This window comes from Cervus canadensis, chromosome 17 (assembly GCF_019320065.1).
Source record: "Cervus canadensis isolate Bull #8, Minnesota chromosome 17, ASM1932006v1, whole genome shotgun sequence".
In the NCBI taxonomy this organism is placed as follows: domain Eukaryota; kingdom Metazoa; phylum Chordata; class Mammalia; order Artiodactyla; family Cervidae; genus Cervus; species Cervus canadensis.
In genome coordinates this window covers 14,843,223-14,862,778 of record NC_057402.1, presented here as the reverse complement: position 1 = coordinate 14,862,778, position 19,556 = coordinate 14,843,223, and the positions used below count along the sequence as shown (strand labels likewise).

The following is a 19,556-nucleotide window of genomic DNA, read 5'->3' as shown; positions in this document are numbered from 1 at the left end:
ATAGGAAGTACATGCAGCATCGACTATGCTTGCCAAAAAAAAAAAAAAATCTAAATCTAGAGTCCATAGCCATTAGTTAATATATAGAACATTCGCAGAATAGGACATGTTAATCAAAACACACAAAAAGCAATCAGTCAAATCTAGAACATGGGACAATCTACCAGGCGAACAATCTCATTTATTAACAAGTAAATGACATGAAAAGGGGGAGGAGGGCAGTGACTGGTAGGCACAGATTAAAAATAACTTAGGGGTGTTAACTGTCAAACGCAATGTATAAACCTTATTTAGATCCTGACTCAACCAAGTAACAGCAAAAAAAATTCTGAGACAGTAAGGTAAATTTTAATACAGACCATACTAAATATTGGGCTTTCCAGGTGGCTTAGTGAATCTGCCTGCTATTGGAGAGAAGCAGATTCAGTCCCTGGGTCTGGAAGATCTCCTGGAGAAGGAAATGGCAACCCACTCCAGTATTTTTGCCTGGGAAATCTCACGGACAGAGAAGCCTGGTGAGTTACAGTCCATGAGGTCACAAAAAGAGTCAGACATGACTTAGCAACTAAACAACAAATACTAAATATTATAAAAATATTAAATGTTTAAAGTGTGATTATATCAGTGGAGTTCATAGAATGAAATTTTTAAGTGTGTTTATCACTTTGAGATGCAGCCTCAATTATTTACCAGTTATATAATATTGCTTGTTTGGGATTCTCTTTAAAGTATTTCAGCAAAAAAAAAAAAAAAGTAGGGTGAAAAAATGAGGAAAAGTAGGATTAACAAAATGTGCTTAATTGTTGAAGCTGGGTGATGGTAGAGGAAGATTCCATTTCTATTAAAAAGAGGGGGGAAGAAGACATACCAAAACCATCTGAACTGTTTAAGCCTATCTTAACACAGAACTCAATTTTACTCCTGGCCTTAATAGTTTGGACTCTTGAAACAGTTTTTTGTATCCCATGATGAGTCTACTGCTGACTCCTACAATCCACTCATCCAAACTGAGTTGAAACTTTCACTCCCATTACCGCACTGGCCCCAAACAAGAGAAGCATCTAGTAATTTTAGAAAGAACATAAGCGGCACCGCTAGGGCTCTGCCAGAGTGGCATTCTATTCTCCCTTCCTGAAACAACAAAAACCAAAAAAACCAATGAGATGTCTTTTTCATTCCTTAAGCAGATTGCAGGATATGGCTTATTACCCCTTTACACCTTCCATTATGTCTTAACATACTAAGCTCTAATAACTGCTGACAGATTTTCTGGGTAACATTAAAGCTATTTGTGAATGTCTTAGAATTTTGGGCTTCCCTGGTGGCTCAGACGGTAAAAGCACCTGCCTACAATGCAGGAGACCGGGGTTCAATCCCTCGGTCAAGAAGATTCCCTGGAGAAGGACATGGCAACCCACTTCAGTACTCTTGCCTGGAAAATTCCATGGATGGAGGAGCCTGGTGGGCTACAGTCCTTTCAGTTTCACTAGAATTAAAAAGCAGAATTTCAAAACCATCCCGTCTAGAAATCTTAAATCCAGTATTTTAATGTCTTCCCAAAATGAGTATTTACATGTATCATCTATAATACTTTAAATACTTCAGTATGTATCTGTTTCTACTTCAACTCTAGGAGTTGCCCTCATTAAGAATGCAGTTGAGGGATGGTTAGCTGGCCTTCTAACCAGGAAACCCATGCTCAAGGCAGATACAAATATACCTCTTACCCATAATTTGATCTGTATCCAATGTTTTGCTAATTAGTATATTAAATGTCAGGGATATTTACTGGGGAAATTAAAGTTTTAAGATATGTGGAATGTCTAAAGATATTTCCAGACCTTGTATGCAAAGGTTATTAGAATTCATTTGTTAATCCTGCTTTGTTAATCTAAAGAGTCTAAATATGCAGTAGAATTTAGTTTAAGACACGTTTTCATTATAACCTGCTAAGAAGGATGTACAGGAGTAGCTATCCCACATTCAACTCCAATTTTTGTGGCCACTATCTACTGAAAAGAACCTAAGAGTTGAGCATGACAAAGTTAGCTTGGGTTAATTCACAACAATGGACACACACACACAGTCTTGTTTTTCATATTTATTTTAAATATTTCACATTAAATGAAATTTAACCATAGTCAATACAGAGCATAACCACAATAGTACACACAAAGAACTTTAAAAATAAAAGACAAAAGAATACAACCTTCAACAAGTTAAATGCCACTTTACTATGTAAACAAAAATAAAATAAAACCCTGATGCTAAAAAGATACATATTCAGAGGTAAAATACATATACAAAAACATTTAAACACTAACATAATCCACAACTAGATCACATTCTTTGCAAGAGAGTACAAATATTAGTACTCTACATCTACAAAATTTCATAATCCTGTTAAAATCAAAACCATCTCTGGTTTATGATACAGCACAATTCATAAGGCAAAAATATAGGCATTATCATCCAGTTCTTTAATTTCACTTGTTTTTAAGGCAAACTTGGAACTTTTTGCTTAGTATTTTAAAATAAACGGGACTTACACATGATAATTTGACAAAATTAACAATAAATTATCTCTAGTTAAATATGTATACGATAAAAAGACATATGGATAACAATTTTTCTCTCTGCAGAGATGTAAACTGGATTTTTGACTCCATATTCACACCAGTAAGAAAACTTGTAAACCTATAGTATTCAAAACTTTCTGTATTCCTCACTCTTTTCAAATGTATATCAACACTGAATCAACATACTGTAAGTGAAATCTAATATATATGCAGTCACAAAATAACTATCTAATTAAATGTCTAACTAAAGTGCTGTTTTACAAAGGAAAAAAAGGTTAAGAAGTAGAACTGGATGTTAACTTGACATGTGACATCTTTGTAAGTTCTTAACTTTCAAACTACAGAGGTTATAGAGGTTATCACAAGTTTATTGAACTTGAAGCAGTATATTTATTGTAGAATCTGATTTTCCTGAAAATGAGCACTTAGGTGACAATACCAGAAATCCAACACCAAAACTGAAAACAAACAGCATTATATTTACATATTTTTTCCTTCAAAGTCAGCCAGAGCCTTGAAAGCATAATAAATATTTTTAAAATTTTCTATAATTCTGTATTTCCACTAGAAAATATATTATCCAATTTTAGGAAAGCTGGAGTTATATAAATATTAGTTTTTTAAATAATTCTATTTTATGTCATGTCAATAAAACCTAATTGGACAATAGAAGAAACACATGTTTATACATAAATTGGATCTCTGATCACTTCTCATGATGTTGGAAATAAGGAATTAGATTCACACTACCGTAACAGTTATTTGGGTATAAGTCTCCCTCACTATATTTTACTCTTTGAATGAAGACTATATTTGCTTTATATTCCTAGCTCTCACAGCATCTAGTACAGTATCTTGTATGTATAGTAAACCCTCCATATTCGTCAAGTTACCAAAATAATTTTTCAAAACCTAATGCCATTCTCTTGATAGTACATCCTATAATGTAATATTCATTCATGTTTAAAACAGTATTAGCAATAACATGTGGAAACTGTGTAACTAAACTATCCTTTGGACTACATTAATCACTTGAGTTCTACTACTATAGTCAACAAATATTAAACGGCTAAAAAATTCCTAACAGATTAAGTCTTATCATAATTACAGAGGGCAACTGTCTTCTAGCTGATTAGATTAATTTCTATTTCCCACTGTACTTTTTTCCAAAATAGTTTAGGCAGTCTTAAATAGCCTTTTCCTTTCCTTGAGTGTACAAAAAATTATTTCTAAAATCTTCAGTCCTGGGAATTTATATTAAAACATTTTGATCCTTTTTAACATAAGAAATGTGGCTTTAAATTCACAATTTGTCAGTAAAGTATTCATGATGAAACTTCTCACAAATGCGAACAAGAAGGCTCTATTATAAGGTTATCAGTTATCAGATTATGATACCTCTGGTTGTTACGCTCAGTAAAGTTGGTTTACCAAGCCTAACATAAATATTTCTAAATTTGAGGGTTTTTTCTCTTCCTTTTCCAGGTTTTCATAATTGGTTCTCTAGGATATGGCTCGTACTATTGCCCAAGATGTTTCACATTTAGTCTTCACTGAGATGAAATTTAGATTGTTCCAAAACAATGATCAATTTATGCCTTGGTCTAATTTACCAAATGATTATATATTTTATACTAACATGACAGTGGGAATGATATGTGCGGAAAATATTGTGAAAATAAGATGTATAGTATAGATCTGTTTACAATTAAAATAAATTTCTAGTCTTTCAAATTCCCTTATCTTCTGGGGAGAGGGAATTAAAAACATGCAATAAGATGTATTTAACAACTGATTAACATTTTTAGTATTATCAAGAAAAAATTCTTTTGACAGATATAAACAGAAAGAAAACTGAGTTGGGGATTTAAAATTACGTATGTGATGGAATCTATTTTAAATTGCTTTAAACTGCTTCCTTTAAATAAAATCTAGGCCAGTCACAATAGTGCACCTTGTTTCTATTCAACAGATTTATTCAAATCAATTAAAAAGTTATTGCTATATATCATTAAGTTATTCAAACAAGCAACATAGAAAATACTCAGCCTGTCAATTTTATTAGTAGCTCTTGTTGAGTTCTTAATTAGAAAGAGACTAAAATTCACTTGCAAGGTTTTATAATCTGTGCAAATATTTATAAAGCATGAAGCTAACTATATGATTAAAGATGAGTTCACATAATTTCGTAGTATATATTTAAATCTACAACTGGCAGTTTATGGAAGAGCAAGGAAAACGGAAAACTGCCTGGCTATAAGTAGTTTTCAAGAAATAACACATATGCTAAAAATGAACCTATGTTTTATAATTATAAATGGCTTCTTAACAATAGTTCAGAACAATATGGCACTTAAGAATATAGTATGAATTTTTTTTTGAGACAAATATATATTAGTTTATAGAGATTATGAGACAGACAGTGGGCAGTCTCAAAAAAGAAAAAGAAAAAAGAAAGAAAAAAATTAGGAAAGGAAAACAAAATTACTACAGTACCAAAAATACAAGTACCGACCCTCGAATGCAAAGTAACGTATTCAAGATTAACAGACATTTACCAAAACATGCAAAACAAAATGAGTTAGCCAGTTCTTTTAAATAAGCTTTCACTTAGTTTATAGCAAACAGTTTTACTTTAAAAGATCATTTCTTTAGTCAAAGGAGAACTGAATTAGAACCATTACTCAAGTAAACATCGAGTTCCAGTTTTCCTCAATAACTTTAAATTATTCAGTTACCTAAGAAATGTACAAGGTAATGCTTAACGGCCTAGTGCTTTATATTTAATGCATATATTTCTGTTTTTAAGAAGGGCATATAACATCCAGCACAACAAAAAAAGACAAAGTATATCTTTCTTTAAATCACTGCTCAGGAACCATGAAAAGCATAACACAGGCTGCGTGATTAATTTTTGGATGTAAATATTAGTATAATCACCAACATTTTTAACAAGCACAGATGAACCAAGCTAGTAAAAATGAAAAATACTATAAAAACATGTCATGCATATTTCATATTTAACATCCAAAAGAACATTGTCACAGCCTTGTAATAGATCCTACAGTTAGCACCATTTTTATATCTGAACACTTTGAGAAAGCAAATGAAAGTCTTAAAAAACTAAAATTATTGTAAGGTTACATGAGAAAACTCAATGTGCACTACGGGTGGCAACATTTGTCAAATATTTACATCAACACCGGGGAGCCTGCCGTACTGCTATAAAAAAAATTGAAACTGATATGTTTAACTCTTTCTATCCATGCTTAGCATAGCACAGATGGGTAACTAAATTCATCCAGCATTAACCTGCCCATATAAAAAAGACATACACAGTAAATATCTGATTGCTTAAAACAGGACTCCAAATCATGATAGTAAATGCATTTATCTTGCAAACTTATTATATCCCCAGCCCTAAAGCCATTTAGCAGGAAGAAAATCCAGGTGATTCACTACGGTATGTAACTTACAACCCTTCAAAGTACCTGGAGGCGTGGGGGTGGTGGGGTGGGAAGGGACGGGGGAAGCAGCCCTTTGTTTAAAATGTGAAGCATCTGAATTTATATCCAACAGACAGTATCAGCACTGTCTAGTCACTCAGTATACTCTAGCATCTAAGCATCTCTCATCATGGTGCACAACAAGGAGAAGGAAGAAAGCTAAAATTTTTTAAAAAGCAGCAAGGTTTTTTCCACATGTACACTTAATGAACATAAAACTATTCTATCCCAATATTAGGGGAAAGAAAAAGTGCACAATCCAGTTGGCAAGATCTTTGTTTTTTTGTGGGTTTTTTTTTTTGGATTACTGATTCACTATGTAATCAAGAGCAATCAAAGCTACTTGTCAGTTCAAAGTACCCAACGAAACTCTGAGTCTTCATGCCATTTTAAGTTAAAAAGAAAGCAGTGTAGCTTTGGGGCTTCAGAACATTGGGCATCCTCTCATGCAGCACAAGGTTCAATTCATCACTACACCATTTCCACAAGTCCACACTAGTTAAAGTGCAGTGAGTCCAAAATTGCAGCGACAGTATATCATGCCAGCTGAATCCAGCCACGTATCTGAGATAGGGTCATACTTCTGCACGGTGTTCAGATAGGAAGACCCTGAGTGACCACCAACTACATAAAGGTAGTTATCAACTACTGCAGCACCAACTCCTAGGAAAGACAGGTAAAAAAAAACAGGAGGAAAAATACGTTAACCACGAAGCCGACTTCACACTGCAAGTAAATTTGTATTTAAATGTTTTCTTAAAATACATTCCAACAACCTATTATTCATTTTACAAGCAACAGAGCAATATGTGCTTACAGGAAAAAAAATCCCTTGGTGTATAACACAGCTCAAGTATTCCTTCATCTCTCCTCCCCTATCCTACTCTCCCTCTCCACCATAGTTAAATATTAAGAAGGTAGTATGTATCTTTCCACATGCTTTCTTCCCAATTTAAATTTGTATTTTTAAAAAATCATTGTTTTCAAATATATTGACATTTCAAACATATATTAAACTATATAATTTATGCTTTATAAATTCTACTTTATATACAGTTCTAAAACAACAAGGCTACTCAATTATTTTATATTTTCATTGTTTTTGGGCTTTCTCACTCAATGGTATCACAGAAACTAATTACAGTAGATGACTAGAACAGTGCATCCCATTTTCTCTTTTCATTTCCTTTGTATGTTTATTTTTCAGGAGTTTTTTTAATCATAAATGCAAGGGATACTCTTAAAGCATTTCCACCAGTAAAATATTCCTCTTAAAATCATGTGATTTGAGTTTGGGTTCAAGGATAATTTCTTCTTTTCCTCAAAGAAGTTATTTGTTTATCTTTATGAAACCTGAAGTCCAATCCTTTCCAGAGCAACTGTATCTCTTGAGGAAGACAGAACATTTGAAAGTGAACAGGCAGATCACTGATGTACAGTGTAAAAAAAAAAAAAAAACAGAACAATCCAAAGATTGTGTGTGTGTGTGTGTGTGTGTGTGTGTGTAACACATAAAACAATGACATTTGCTACATGGACAAAAAGAGCTTCTATAAGATACTTTCTGTTATCAGTATTTCTCAAAATGTATTCTACAAGTTTAAAAAAATAACAATATGTGCATTGGCATATTAAAATCACAGTAAAGAAATCTATATAATTTTGTCTAATCAAGTTGTCTGTCAAGTTCATCATAAAAGGTTTTTTCTGGACAAGTCATTTACTGTTATATCCCAAGAAACTACCATTTTAAGAATATCAGTATAAAAACATATTGTCCTATATACTTAGATATTATATATCTAAGTATATAGATATATATACTTAGATATTATATACCTGTTCTGGGTTCTTTCATTGGTCTGCACACAGTCCACTGATTTTGATGAGGATCGTATCTTTCAATGCTTGACAAATGCGAAACACCATTATGTCCACCCACCACGAAAATAAAGCCTAGCATGACACCCACACCAAAGTGAATCCTTTTATCTGCCATAGATGCAACCATCTCCCAGGAGTCTTTACTTGGATCATAGCGCTCCACACTGCAAACATTCACAAAAGAAAGAATTAATTCACATATTCTTTGTGTCACTCTTCCTCCTAAAGCAACTGAAACCCACCAGAGTTTTAAAAGTGCAAATGGACATACATAAAACAAGAGCAGTTTGTTCCAAATATTTATATTTTGCTGATTAAATCGCAGGATTAAGGCTTACCTTGTAGACTGGTGCAATAACCATATCCTACTCCATTATACTGTATGAAGAGTAAGGTGTATGAAGGGCATATAGAGCATTTGAAGTCAGAAAATTTGGATTCAAGTACTAATAATGCATACCCAGAGCTGAATAATCCCTAGCCCTACTACTTTGGATTTGTGTAATCTTAGAGAAGTCATTTCCTCTCATCTGCAAACATGGGGATAATACAACATCAAGGATTCATGTAAGAATAAAGTCCAACGAGTATGCACGTGAAAGGACTTTGAAAATCACATACTGAACACAGATGTTTCCTAAAGATACTAAGGATCTTCCACACAACTAAGGAGAAGGAAAGATGGTGAGGAGGAAAGAGGATTTCTTCTTATAGATGAATTCATGGTGACTTACTGCAGACTAAACACTACAGATTTCCAAACACAAACTGGCTAATCATAATAATCTGAGTCATTCAGGAGAATTCATTCAGGATTCAGATCAAGTCATTCAGGATTGAGATCAAGTGTGTATTCCACAGAATTCTTGGCATTTCCAAACTGGATTAGGAAATTCTAATCAAATCAGAATTTCCAAAGAAGTTTCCCTGGAAAATCCCAGAAGGCCTCCAAGCCTATGCTCTGCCCTGAAGGGGTACAAAGGCAAGTGGACTGAGCCTGTTCTGGTTCTAGCCTAACTTCTCAAGAAAGCCTGAAGCATTTGAGAGTCAGTCTGGAGTTCAGAATAGGCACTAGACTGTAGGCTAGACTAAAAGACTAAACTATAACTATTTCTGAAAGTACACCAGGATAAAAAGAGTAAGAGCAAAATCACCAAACAAGAAGTCTAGTGATAAACTTGTAACAAGAACTTAAACTTTTCAACAGCATTATCTCAAAATTAAAGTACTTAATCTTTTATCTTACAAATTTCTGCTAGCAGCTTTTCAAAGAACACAAATGCATGTCTGGGCTCCAAATACTTTTCCTTCAACTAAAGAAGCAACAAAAAAGGAGGAAAAATTTAGTCTGCACAGAAATAAAAATTTATAGATGAAATACTACTGTGTAACTGCTTTCTCAGTCTGTTAACAAACCACCATACACTCTTTCATTAAAATGCTTACAGTAAGTAAAATATGTACCACTATTACAGATAAACACTATTAGATTCCTGGTGAATTTTTAAGCAGAATTAAAAATTTTGTGGGAAAAAAAATACTATTAGAGATGGTATTTTTAGAACTTCAACTTTCAACAAAGATTCAGAATTATGATTAATTTTCCATATAAACAGTCACTTTATACTTTTTTTCTCATATCTATTTCTCCTTTATTAAAAGAATACTACAAAACACAGAAATTTCACATTTAAACTCTAGCACAGCTCAGATACATAATGATACACGTATGATTATAGAATAAGAATCCAGAAAGGCATATTTAAATAAGGTTTAAAGTTTATGATGCAAAAAATAAAGTTTATGATGCATTATAATACCTTAAAAGTGTATAGAGATGACATTTTTCACTTTTTTATTCTATTAAGCAGTGCAGTAACATATAATTCACACACACACACATACTTATACATACACACACTGTCCCCAAATCTAAAGTGATCTAACTTCACCATATTTTCAGACTCATGAATTTTAAAATCCAGTCCATTTATACTGAATGAATGAATGTAAAATTTAATAAGTGGGAATTGATTTTTAGGTGTGTATTAAATCTCCATGTAGATCAATTACAGACATACCCGTACGTGGAGCAGACTAAGTTTCCCAATTATCTATTAACATTATTTTAAAATTAGAGTTCATTTATATGCACAAATCATTTTAAAATCCAGAAATCACTGTCAATGATACTTTCAAAAATCCGCAAGCATGTGCAACTTGATTAAGTTAAATACCTGTTCATGTGGGCAGGACCATACCCTCCAATGGCATATATCATTCCATCCAACACCGCTGCGGCAAAACAACTTCTTGTCGTAGTCATGGGTGCCACAGGTTGCCACTTTCTTACTTTGGGAATATACTTCTCTACAGATTGCAGGTAAGACTGTCCATCATAACCACCTAAAGCATACAGTTCTCCTGCAAGTACCACTACTCCAAGGGTACTTCGACTCTCACTCATTCTCTCCAGAGAAGTCCAGGTATTTGTATCAGGATTCCAGCATTCTACTGAATTTTCATGTTTTCTGATAGTGATGCCAGGACGCACGTTAGTTTCAATACCACCTATAACATACACTTTTTGGTCTAAAACGCATATTCCAAATTCATAGCGAGGAATGTTTAGGGGTGCCAAACCAATCCAAGAGTCATTCTGAGGAAAGTACATCTCCACACTAAAGAACAAGCAGACAAACATTAAAATTTAAAACATCAAAATGGCCCATAAACAATATCTGGCAAAACAGAAGATACACATATGCTCTGATACAGCTATTGCATTCTTGTGTATCTATTCTACGGAATGCCTAGACAGACAGTTTTGCAAAAGGACACAAATAGAGAAATGTTTATAGCAGCACAACACAATCATCTATCAAAAGGAGAATGAGTAAATGTGATGTGTCCATCCTATGACTAAGCAATTTCATTCCTAGATACGCATGCAAGAGAAATGCACACATATATATACGTACAATGATGTTCACAGTAGCATTATTTTTAATAGTCAAAAGCAGAAATAATCCAAATTTTTCATCAGTTATAAAATGGATAAGTAAACTGTGCATATCTTATAAGAAAATAGTACATAGCAATGAAAACGAACGAACTACAACTACATGCAACAGCAAAGAATCTCACACATATAATGTTCAGGGAAACAAGCCAAATTGATTCTGTAATACAGTTTCATTTCCATCAAATTCTATCCTCTAGATTAGAAATGAGGATAGCAGTTACCTTGAGAAAGGACAGGGAGGGACCTTAAGGGTGGCTTCTGAGTGTTGTTTATATTCTTTTCTTGAAATGGTTTGTAATGTTTACTTGGTGATAACTCACTGAGCTGTATGCTTGGGATTTGTGAACTTTTCTATATATGTGGAACATTTCAACTAATTTTTATAGCTATCATATTTATTGTAGAAAGAAAATGTTATATTATGTCCATCTACTATAATATCATATACCAATGAAACTAAATGAACTACTTCATCATGCAATCTCAATTTTATAAACTTTCTGTTCAATGGGAAAACACATCCTTGAAGAATATACATGGCATTATTGCATTTATATATAAAAATATACAAAACCCAACTATATATTGGGGCACATATGTGGCAAAATTACAACAAAATGCAAAGGAATAATCCATTAAAAATTCAGAATAGTGGTTATTTCTGGGGGAGAGAAGGAGATGGTACCAAGGAGGGGCACAAAGGAACTTTAAAGGTATTGTTAGCCCAACCTCAACAATACCAGTTTTAAACCACAATTAAAATGTAAACTGAGGCTTTTTAAAAGATGAAGGACCCACCAATTGACTTTGATTAAAAAGACAACAGTCTCCTCTTATTGGAGGAAACCCATTCTACTAAATGTCTGGAAATACTTTAGAATATTAAATATTAAAGAAATATATTACACATAAACGTTTTCATAAAGCAATCTCAGTTAAGAGAAAAGCAAAGGTAACATCCAGCTATATTTTCAATGTACAAAAATTATCTGTATAACACTGTTAATCAACTATATCTAATATAAAATAAAAAACAGACTAAAGTTACCAGTGGAAAGCTCTAAATCGTGATTACTATGGGTCTAATTCAACCTACCAGCTACTTTTGTAAATACAGTTTTATTGGAACCCAGCCATTTCATTTGTTTATGTATTGTCTATGGCCACTCTTGCACTACAATGACAGACTTAGGCAGTTACAACAGACCATATGGCCACAAAGTTTGAAATATTTACTATTTGGTTGGCTCTTCACAGAAAAAGTCTGACAACTCCTATTTAAGTTATTAGAAAAGAAAGCACCTTTTTACTACTGTTAAAAAATATTTACATGAAGAAAATAAACTGCATGGAAATTCCAAGACTTGTATTAGCATCCTATTTTTTATTTCCTTAGTGGTGATTCTGATTAATTGTACTCATTCAGACACACTCTTGTCCCAGTCTGCCCTCATCACAGATTCTCAGCTCTCTTCTTTAGGATCGTCTGATATAGTTAGCAATAATAAATCCCCTCTGACCTAGTTTGACTTAAAGATGTAAATGACTTCACAAAGGAAAAAAAGGGCATAAAATGGTAGAAAAGTTCACGAGTAAGTAGGATGGATAAAATTTGGGCGCTGGGAGGGAGGAGGGGTTAATTGAGAGTGTTATAGAGAATGGACAACAATCTGATTAAAACAAACAGGTAAGTGCTTTAAGAAGAAGAGAAGAAATCAAAAAGAAGCAAAGAAAATAAACAGGAAAATCAAACTATTTGAGAGTTAATTGAGAGTGTTATAGAGAATGGACAACAATCTGATTAAAACAAACGGGTAAGTGCTTTAAGAAGGAGAGAAGAAATCAAAAAGAAGCAAAGAAAATAAACAGGAAAATCAAAGTATTTAAAAAATATAAAAAACCCAGCAAATTTTAAGATTATAAAATCTATTAGTGTGTGTTGTGCTAAGTCGCTTCAGTCGTGTCCGACTATTTGCGATGCTATGGACCATAGCCCACCAGGCTCCTCTGTCCATGTGATTTTCTAGGCAAGAATACTGGAGTGGGTTGCCATTTCCTTCTCCAGGGGAACTTCCCGACCCAGGGATCAAACCCACGTCACATCCATCCTTTAAAAGCCTTCTATTTACCTATCCAAACAGGCAAACAGTCCAGATTTTCCTCCTACTGCACAAAGTACTTTGGGAGCACAGCGAGGTCGTGTCATCAAGACTGTCTGATGAGACAGTCTGTGCTCGGGCATAAAGTGGTACTTCAGAGCTTCATTCAAAAGATGTTTACAAGTGCGATCGTCACGGATAAGATGATTTGCTTCATATAATCTAGTGAGAAACTTAACACTGAGCAATGGTAATCGCACACTGTTAAGTAGCTGAGCTAAGTACTTCTGGCGTTCTTGGACATCATACTTGATCCAAGACTCAAGTGCATAAAAAACAGTCTCTTCGGTAGCTACATTCAAACAGTCATTGGAAACGATTTCATCCAAATCAGCATGAGTGAGCTCAAAAAACTCTTCAGTCTGGCAAACAGCCTCAAAATTCTGGCATATGTATTTAGTGGCTGCCAAATAAAGGTCATGGCAACCATACGTTTCTGCAAAACGAGAAATTCCAATACAATTACCAGGATCAAGCTGGCTTTCAAGAAATGCGCAACATTCTTTCAGGACAAGTTTTATCTGCAGTAGGTTTGCTGCTGGAAGGAGAGATTCAACTGTGTCTTGCGAAATAAAAACAGTCCCTGTATAGGCATATTCCACAATGGCCTGGAGAGCAGTCTCATCAATGCACTGAAACTCAACTTCACTGTTCTCTTTTTCAGAGAGGTTTCCAGTGAACATAGCTTTGAAATATGGGCTGATGCTGGCAAGTACCACTTTGTGAGCATGAATTTTAACATCACCTACTCGAAGAATGATGTCACAGAGTTCGTGATGTTGACGAAGAAGATTCAAGCCTTGTAGAAGTTGTTCAGAATGTAAGTGGGTTAAGTTAGCAAGCATGTAGGTCGGGGATGTGTGGTCCATCTACAGAAAAACAAAAGGCACAAACAGCTACTTCAAACTAACCTTACAAATGATTCCTTTTTCAAGTAGCACAAAATAAATGAGATTTGCTGTTTATTTGCATGTTTGTTGGTTTTTAAATACCTTATACTACATACTAGACAGAGGTTTTTAGAGTTATTAATAGAAAGGATGTTAACAATCATTCAACTCCTTTATCATACATATTAGGAAACAGAGGCTCCAAAATCATAAAAGTCTCTTGACATGGACTTTTGAATCAGAACTCTGCCAACTCTTTTGTTTCCCTTCATTAGATTCAAGTCTGAGCTATCCCTGAAACAAAACACAATTGTGAAGTAAAAAAAAAACTTCTTAAAGGAAAATTAATTTTCAAACAATGCTTGTAGTTATTTGGCTGTTTTTCTCAATAATGATATCAATGTCTGCCAATCTAATCAACAGATACTTTAACTGAAATGCAATTTCATGTTAACTCACATACTTTACCCAAAGATTCAATAATTATTTTGAAAAAGCATGCTGAATTTAACAAAGATACCACTACCGTCAACTGATTCGATGACAACAAAAAATTAATATGAACACAGTCTGGTATTCTATAAGGGCAATAAGGCTCACTTACTGATCTAGACCACACCTACTCAACTCCTGATAAGTCCGGATCATACCCACTCCATCTACCTGAGACCCTGTGCTTCTGGAAGATGAAAAAGAATAAAAATAAAGAGAAAAGAAAAGATGAGACAGGAAAGATGAAGAAAAAGTGAGAGACAATAAGAACCGGGGTATGCTGTTCTGGGGTATGCTCTGGCAAAAGACATCCCAACCTAATCCCTGGAAGCTTTGAATGGTACCTTACATGGCAAAAAAAAAAAAAAGGCTGTGTAGACATGATTGAGGATTTTGAGGATTTTGAGAGGGTGACATTATCCTGGATTATCCACGTACAGTCACATGTACTTTATAAGAAGGCTAAAGGAGATCTGACACAGACAGAAGAAAAGAAGGTAATCTGACCACAGAGGCAGAGATTGGAGAGATGCAGTCACAAACCAATTAACACTGGCAGCCACCAGAGGCTGGAAGAGGTGAGGCACGCATTCTCCCCTGGAACCTCCAGAGGGCGCGCAGCCCTGCCAACACCTTATTTCAGGCCAGCGTTACTAATTTCAGACTTTTGGCCTCTGCGACTGTAAGAGAATCAAGTTCTGTTATTTTAAGCAACTGAGTTTGTGGTAATTTGTTATAGCAGCCATAAGAAATTAAGACACCAATACTTCAGAATGGCTCATAGCAGCCGCTTAGAATAGATGAAAGGAACATAAGGCATCTACACAATAAGAACTGTTTCTTTCCTATCTCATTCACTCTTCATACACAAGTTTCAGGGATAATAATATTTTTTTAAAAAGCAGAAGATCAGTTCCTATTTTAAAAGTGTTATCAAATAAATTACAAAATTCTGAACATTAGTAAATAATATGAATGTTGGTAGGCAGGGGAGAATCTAACACTTCATTCCTAGGGCATTTTAAAGTGAAAATATTCAAATATTGAAACTTTGATCTTCACTAAGAATGTCATCATTTCACATTTGTTTCATCTGAATTTTACATATGCTAAAAATTTTTGTTAACATGACACTATAACTGATATCACCAACCTCCACTTCTGACCTCTCCAAATAATCCTATATACATCTAAGAGAATAATTCTCAATCAGGGTACAGTGTTTTCCAGTAGGTACTTTATTCCAGAAAAGAATATTTTAAGAAAACAGCAACCAGAAGGCATATATTTAGATCTGGATCTGTTCTTTTTACTTACTATAGTACTGACCTCTTAAACTTATTTAACTTCTTTTTTAAGCCTTCATTTAATAGAAAAAAAACTAGTTAATTATCTAGACTAAAAAGAAAAAAATGAACAATAGGAAAGGTGAGTAGACATAGAAAATAAGCAATAGGATTAAGAAAGTGGTCCTGGCTACTTCACATCATCAACTTTACCTTACCTTCAATTCCCTTATCAAAGTGACATCATAATATTAATAATGCATGAACGTGTGCTAAAGCCACTTCAATCGTGTCCGACTCTTTGAGACCCTATGGACTGTAGCCCACCAGGCTCCTCTGTCCATGGGATTCTCAAGAATACTGAGTGGGTTGCCATGCTCTTCTCCAGGAGGTCTTCCTGACCCAGAGATTGAACCCACATCTCATAAGTCTCCTGGCAAAGGCATGCAGGTTTCTTTACCACTAGCACAACCTGGGAAGCCCAATGTTAATAATACCTGAACTATATGTACCTCACAAGGTTTTTGAGGATCAAATTAGATAATGCACATGAAGACACAACAGACTGTAAGAATGAGGAGTACAGGACACTCTGCTGAGGCAACAGAAACGTAACAGTATCCGTGAAGAACTGGGCCCTTGGAAATACAAGATAATGAGTTTTAGTCCCAACTGGGTCATATACTATTATATGGAATTGGTACATTTCTTAACCCAAGTATTAATTCTTTCATCCATAAAACAAGAATACACCCATATTTCTCAGAAGGTTACATGAAAATGGTTTTATAAAGTTTAAAGTTCCACAAAACCTGAAGTGCTATGAATACAGCACTTGTCTCATTCTCTTCTCATGATCCTTACTTTCACTAGTTCCATTCTTTCCATAATGACCTTTCACTCCAATAAAGCTCATATAATTACAACAGCTCTATATAAATATTTTCTTACCATTTGCCAGATTTTGTAACTATAAACTTTCTCCTCTCCCATCTTCTATCCAATTCAAATTTTCAAAAGGCTAAGTCAAAATTAATTTCATCTGAAAGTCTATAAACATTTAGGTACTCAATTCCTTTACATGCAATTAATTAAAAATGGTGTTTTGTGAAACATATCCCTTTCTACTCTCATTTGTCTGATTTAACAAGGAGATGTTATTCAGAATGAAAAGTGAGCAACAAACAGGAAACTGAATGATACAGAAAATAAGAGAAGGGTATGAAAAAGGACACCTGGTTAATACAATGAGACAAGAAAGGGAAATAAAAGGCATATTGATTGGAAAGAAAGAAACAAAACTGTCTTTGTTGACAGATGACATGATTGTCTATGCAGAAAATCCAAAACAAAACGAAACAGAAAACCCTCAAACACTGGAAATAGTAAGCAAGTATAGCAAGTTTGCAAGATATAAGGTTAATATACAAAAGTCACTTACTTTTCTACAAAGCAGCAATGAACAAGTAAAATTTGAAATTTAAAACATATTATCAGGGGAGGAGCCAAGATGGCGGAGGAGTAGGACCGGGAGACCACTTTCTCTCCTACAAATTCATCAAAAGAATAACCGAATGCAGAGCAAACTTCACAAAACAACTTCTGATCGCTAGCTGAGGTCATCAGGCGCCCAGAAAAGCAGACCATTGTCTTCGAAAGGAGGTAGGACAAAATATAAAAGATAAAAAGTGAGACAAAAGAGCTAAGGACGGAGACCCGTCCCGGGAAGGGAGTCTTAGGCGGCCTTGCTTGGGCTAGGGTCCGGGCCTGAGTGCCCTGAGGACAATCGGGGGGGAGCTTCTGTGAGGTGCCAACTTGAACTGTGGGAGACCAAAGGAGAGAGAGAAAATTGACCGGCCGGAACACACTGCCGGCCGTTCGCAGAACAAAGGGACGGGGAAAGTCCCGAGAAGAGCTCGCAGGCTGCGGACCGGCCCAGCCCCGCCGGAGGCAGGAGGCAGGGGGGAGGGGAGGGTCGCGGCGAGACACAGGGCGCAGGCACCCGACCGGCGCGGGGCGGGGACTGGGGCTGGGGACGCGGAGGGCGGAAGGCGCGCGCACCCGACTGGCGCCAGCGGAAACTGAGACTGGGTCCGCGGAAGGGAGTGGGTGCGCCACACCTGGGGATAGCGCGCCCACCAAGCCCCTGGCTGCCTGGACCGCTCTGACGGGGAAGGCACAGAGAGCAGGCGCAGCTTTTCCTTCCGCGCTTTTGTGTAACACCCGAGGGCTGGAACCTCGCGCAGCGCGGGCGCGCTCCATATAGAACAGCCGGGAGCCTGAGCAGCGCAGACGGAGAAAGCAGCGTCAGCCCCTTCCGGCAGCGCCAGCCCGCCCCCGCAGGGCCAGCCCCTCCCCGCAGCGTCAGCCCCGCCCCCGCAGGGCCAGCCCCTCCCCGCAGCGTCAGCCCCGCCCCGCAGCGCCAGCCCCGCCCCGCAGCGCCAGCCCCTCCCAGCAGCGCAACGGAACTAGCTACCTGAATAAGAGTCCGCCTCCGGCCGCCTGTGTCAGGGCGGAAATGAGCCTCTGAAGAGACCGGCAAACAGAAGCCAAATAAACAAAGGGAACCGCTTCAGAAGGGACTGGTGCAACAGATTAAAATCCCTGAAGAAAACACCGACTTCACCGGAAGGGCCCTGTAGATATCGAGAAGTGCAAGCTGGAACGAGGAGCTATCTGAAACTGAGCCAAACCCACACTGACCGCAACAGCTCCAGAGAAATTCCTAGACATATTTTTACTTTTTTTTTTATTTTTCTGTTTTTTCTAAGTAAGGAAAAAAAAAAATTTTTTTTTCTTTTTATATTTTTCTTTTTTATTTTTTCTCTTTTATTTTCCTTTAAAATTCCCTATTACTCCCCCATTACTCCTTAACTTTCATTTTCATAGATTTTTATGATTTTTTTAATTAGGGGAAAAAAAAATTTTTTTTTTTTCTTTCTTTTTTTTTCTTCTCCTTTTTCTTCTTTTTTTTTTCTTTCCTTTTTCTCTTCTATTTTCTATTTTTCTTTTTCTCTTATTTCTTTTAAAGTCCTCTAGTACTCCTCTACTACTCTTCATTTTCATCTTCACTACACTATAACCTTACAAAAAAAAAAGAGAAGCCCTATCTTAAAACCGAAGATTATTCCCTCCCAAACTTGACTCTCTGTTTTCTACCTCAGAACACCTCTATTTCCTCTTTTCCCCTTCTCTTCCCCATCCAATTCTGTGAATCCTTGTAGGTGTCTGAGATACGAGAACACTCTGGGAACAGACAGCTGCGTAGATCTGTCTCTCTCCTCTTGAGTCCCCCTTTTTCTCCTCCTACTCATCTCTCTCTCCCTCCTCCCTTTTCTCCTGTTCATGTAACTCTGTGAACCTCTCTGGGTGTCCCTAACGGGGGAGAATCTTTTCGCCATTAACCTAGAAGTTTAATTATCAGTGCTGTATAGTTGGAGAAGTCCTGAGACTACAGGAAGAATAAAACTAAAATCCAGAGGCAGGAAACTTAAGCCCAAAACCTGAGAACACCAGAAAACTCCTGACTACATGGAACTTTAAGTAATAAGTGACCGTCCAAAAGCCTCCATACCTACACTGAAACCAACCACCACCCAAGAGCCAATAAGTTTTAGAGCAAGACATACCACGCAAAGTCTCCAGCAACACAGGAACATAGCCCTGAATGTCAACATACAGGCTACCCAAGGTCACACCTAACACATAGACCCAACTCAAAACTCATTACTGGGC

General features: G+C 36.0%; 1 protein-coding gene across 2 annotated transcripts in view; it reads right to left on the bottom strand.

The window, feature by feature from the left end:
- Positions 1 to 2,086: 2,086 nt before the first annotated feature.
- The window catches only part of KLHL28 (kelch like family member 28), a 39,118-nt gene continuing 21,648 nt past the window's right edge, over positions 2,087 to 19,556 (bottom strand). For both annotated transcript variants that reach the window (XM_043490265.1, XM_043490266.1), the window contains exons 2-5: positions 13,124 to 14,022; positions 10,207 to 10,650; positions 7,925 to 8,133; positions 2,087 to 6,748 (exon numbers count right to left, since the gene is read on the bottom strand). In XM_043490265.1, the coding sequence (XP_043346200.1) occupies positions 6,585 to 6,748; positions 7,925 to 8,133; positions 10,207 to 10,650; positions 13,124 to 14,022 (1,716 nt within the window). In that variant the 3' untranslated portion in view covers positions 2,087 to 6,584. The remainder of the gene's footprint in view (positions 6,749 to 7,924; positions 8,134 to 10,206; positions 10,651 to 13,123; positions 14,023 to 19,556) is intronic.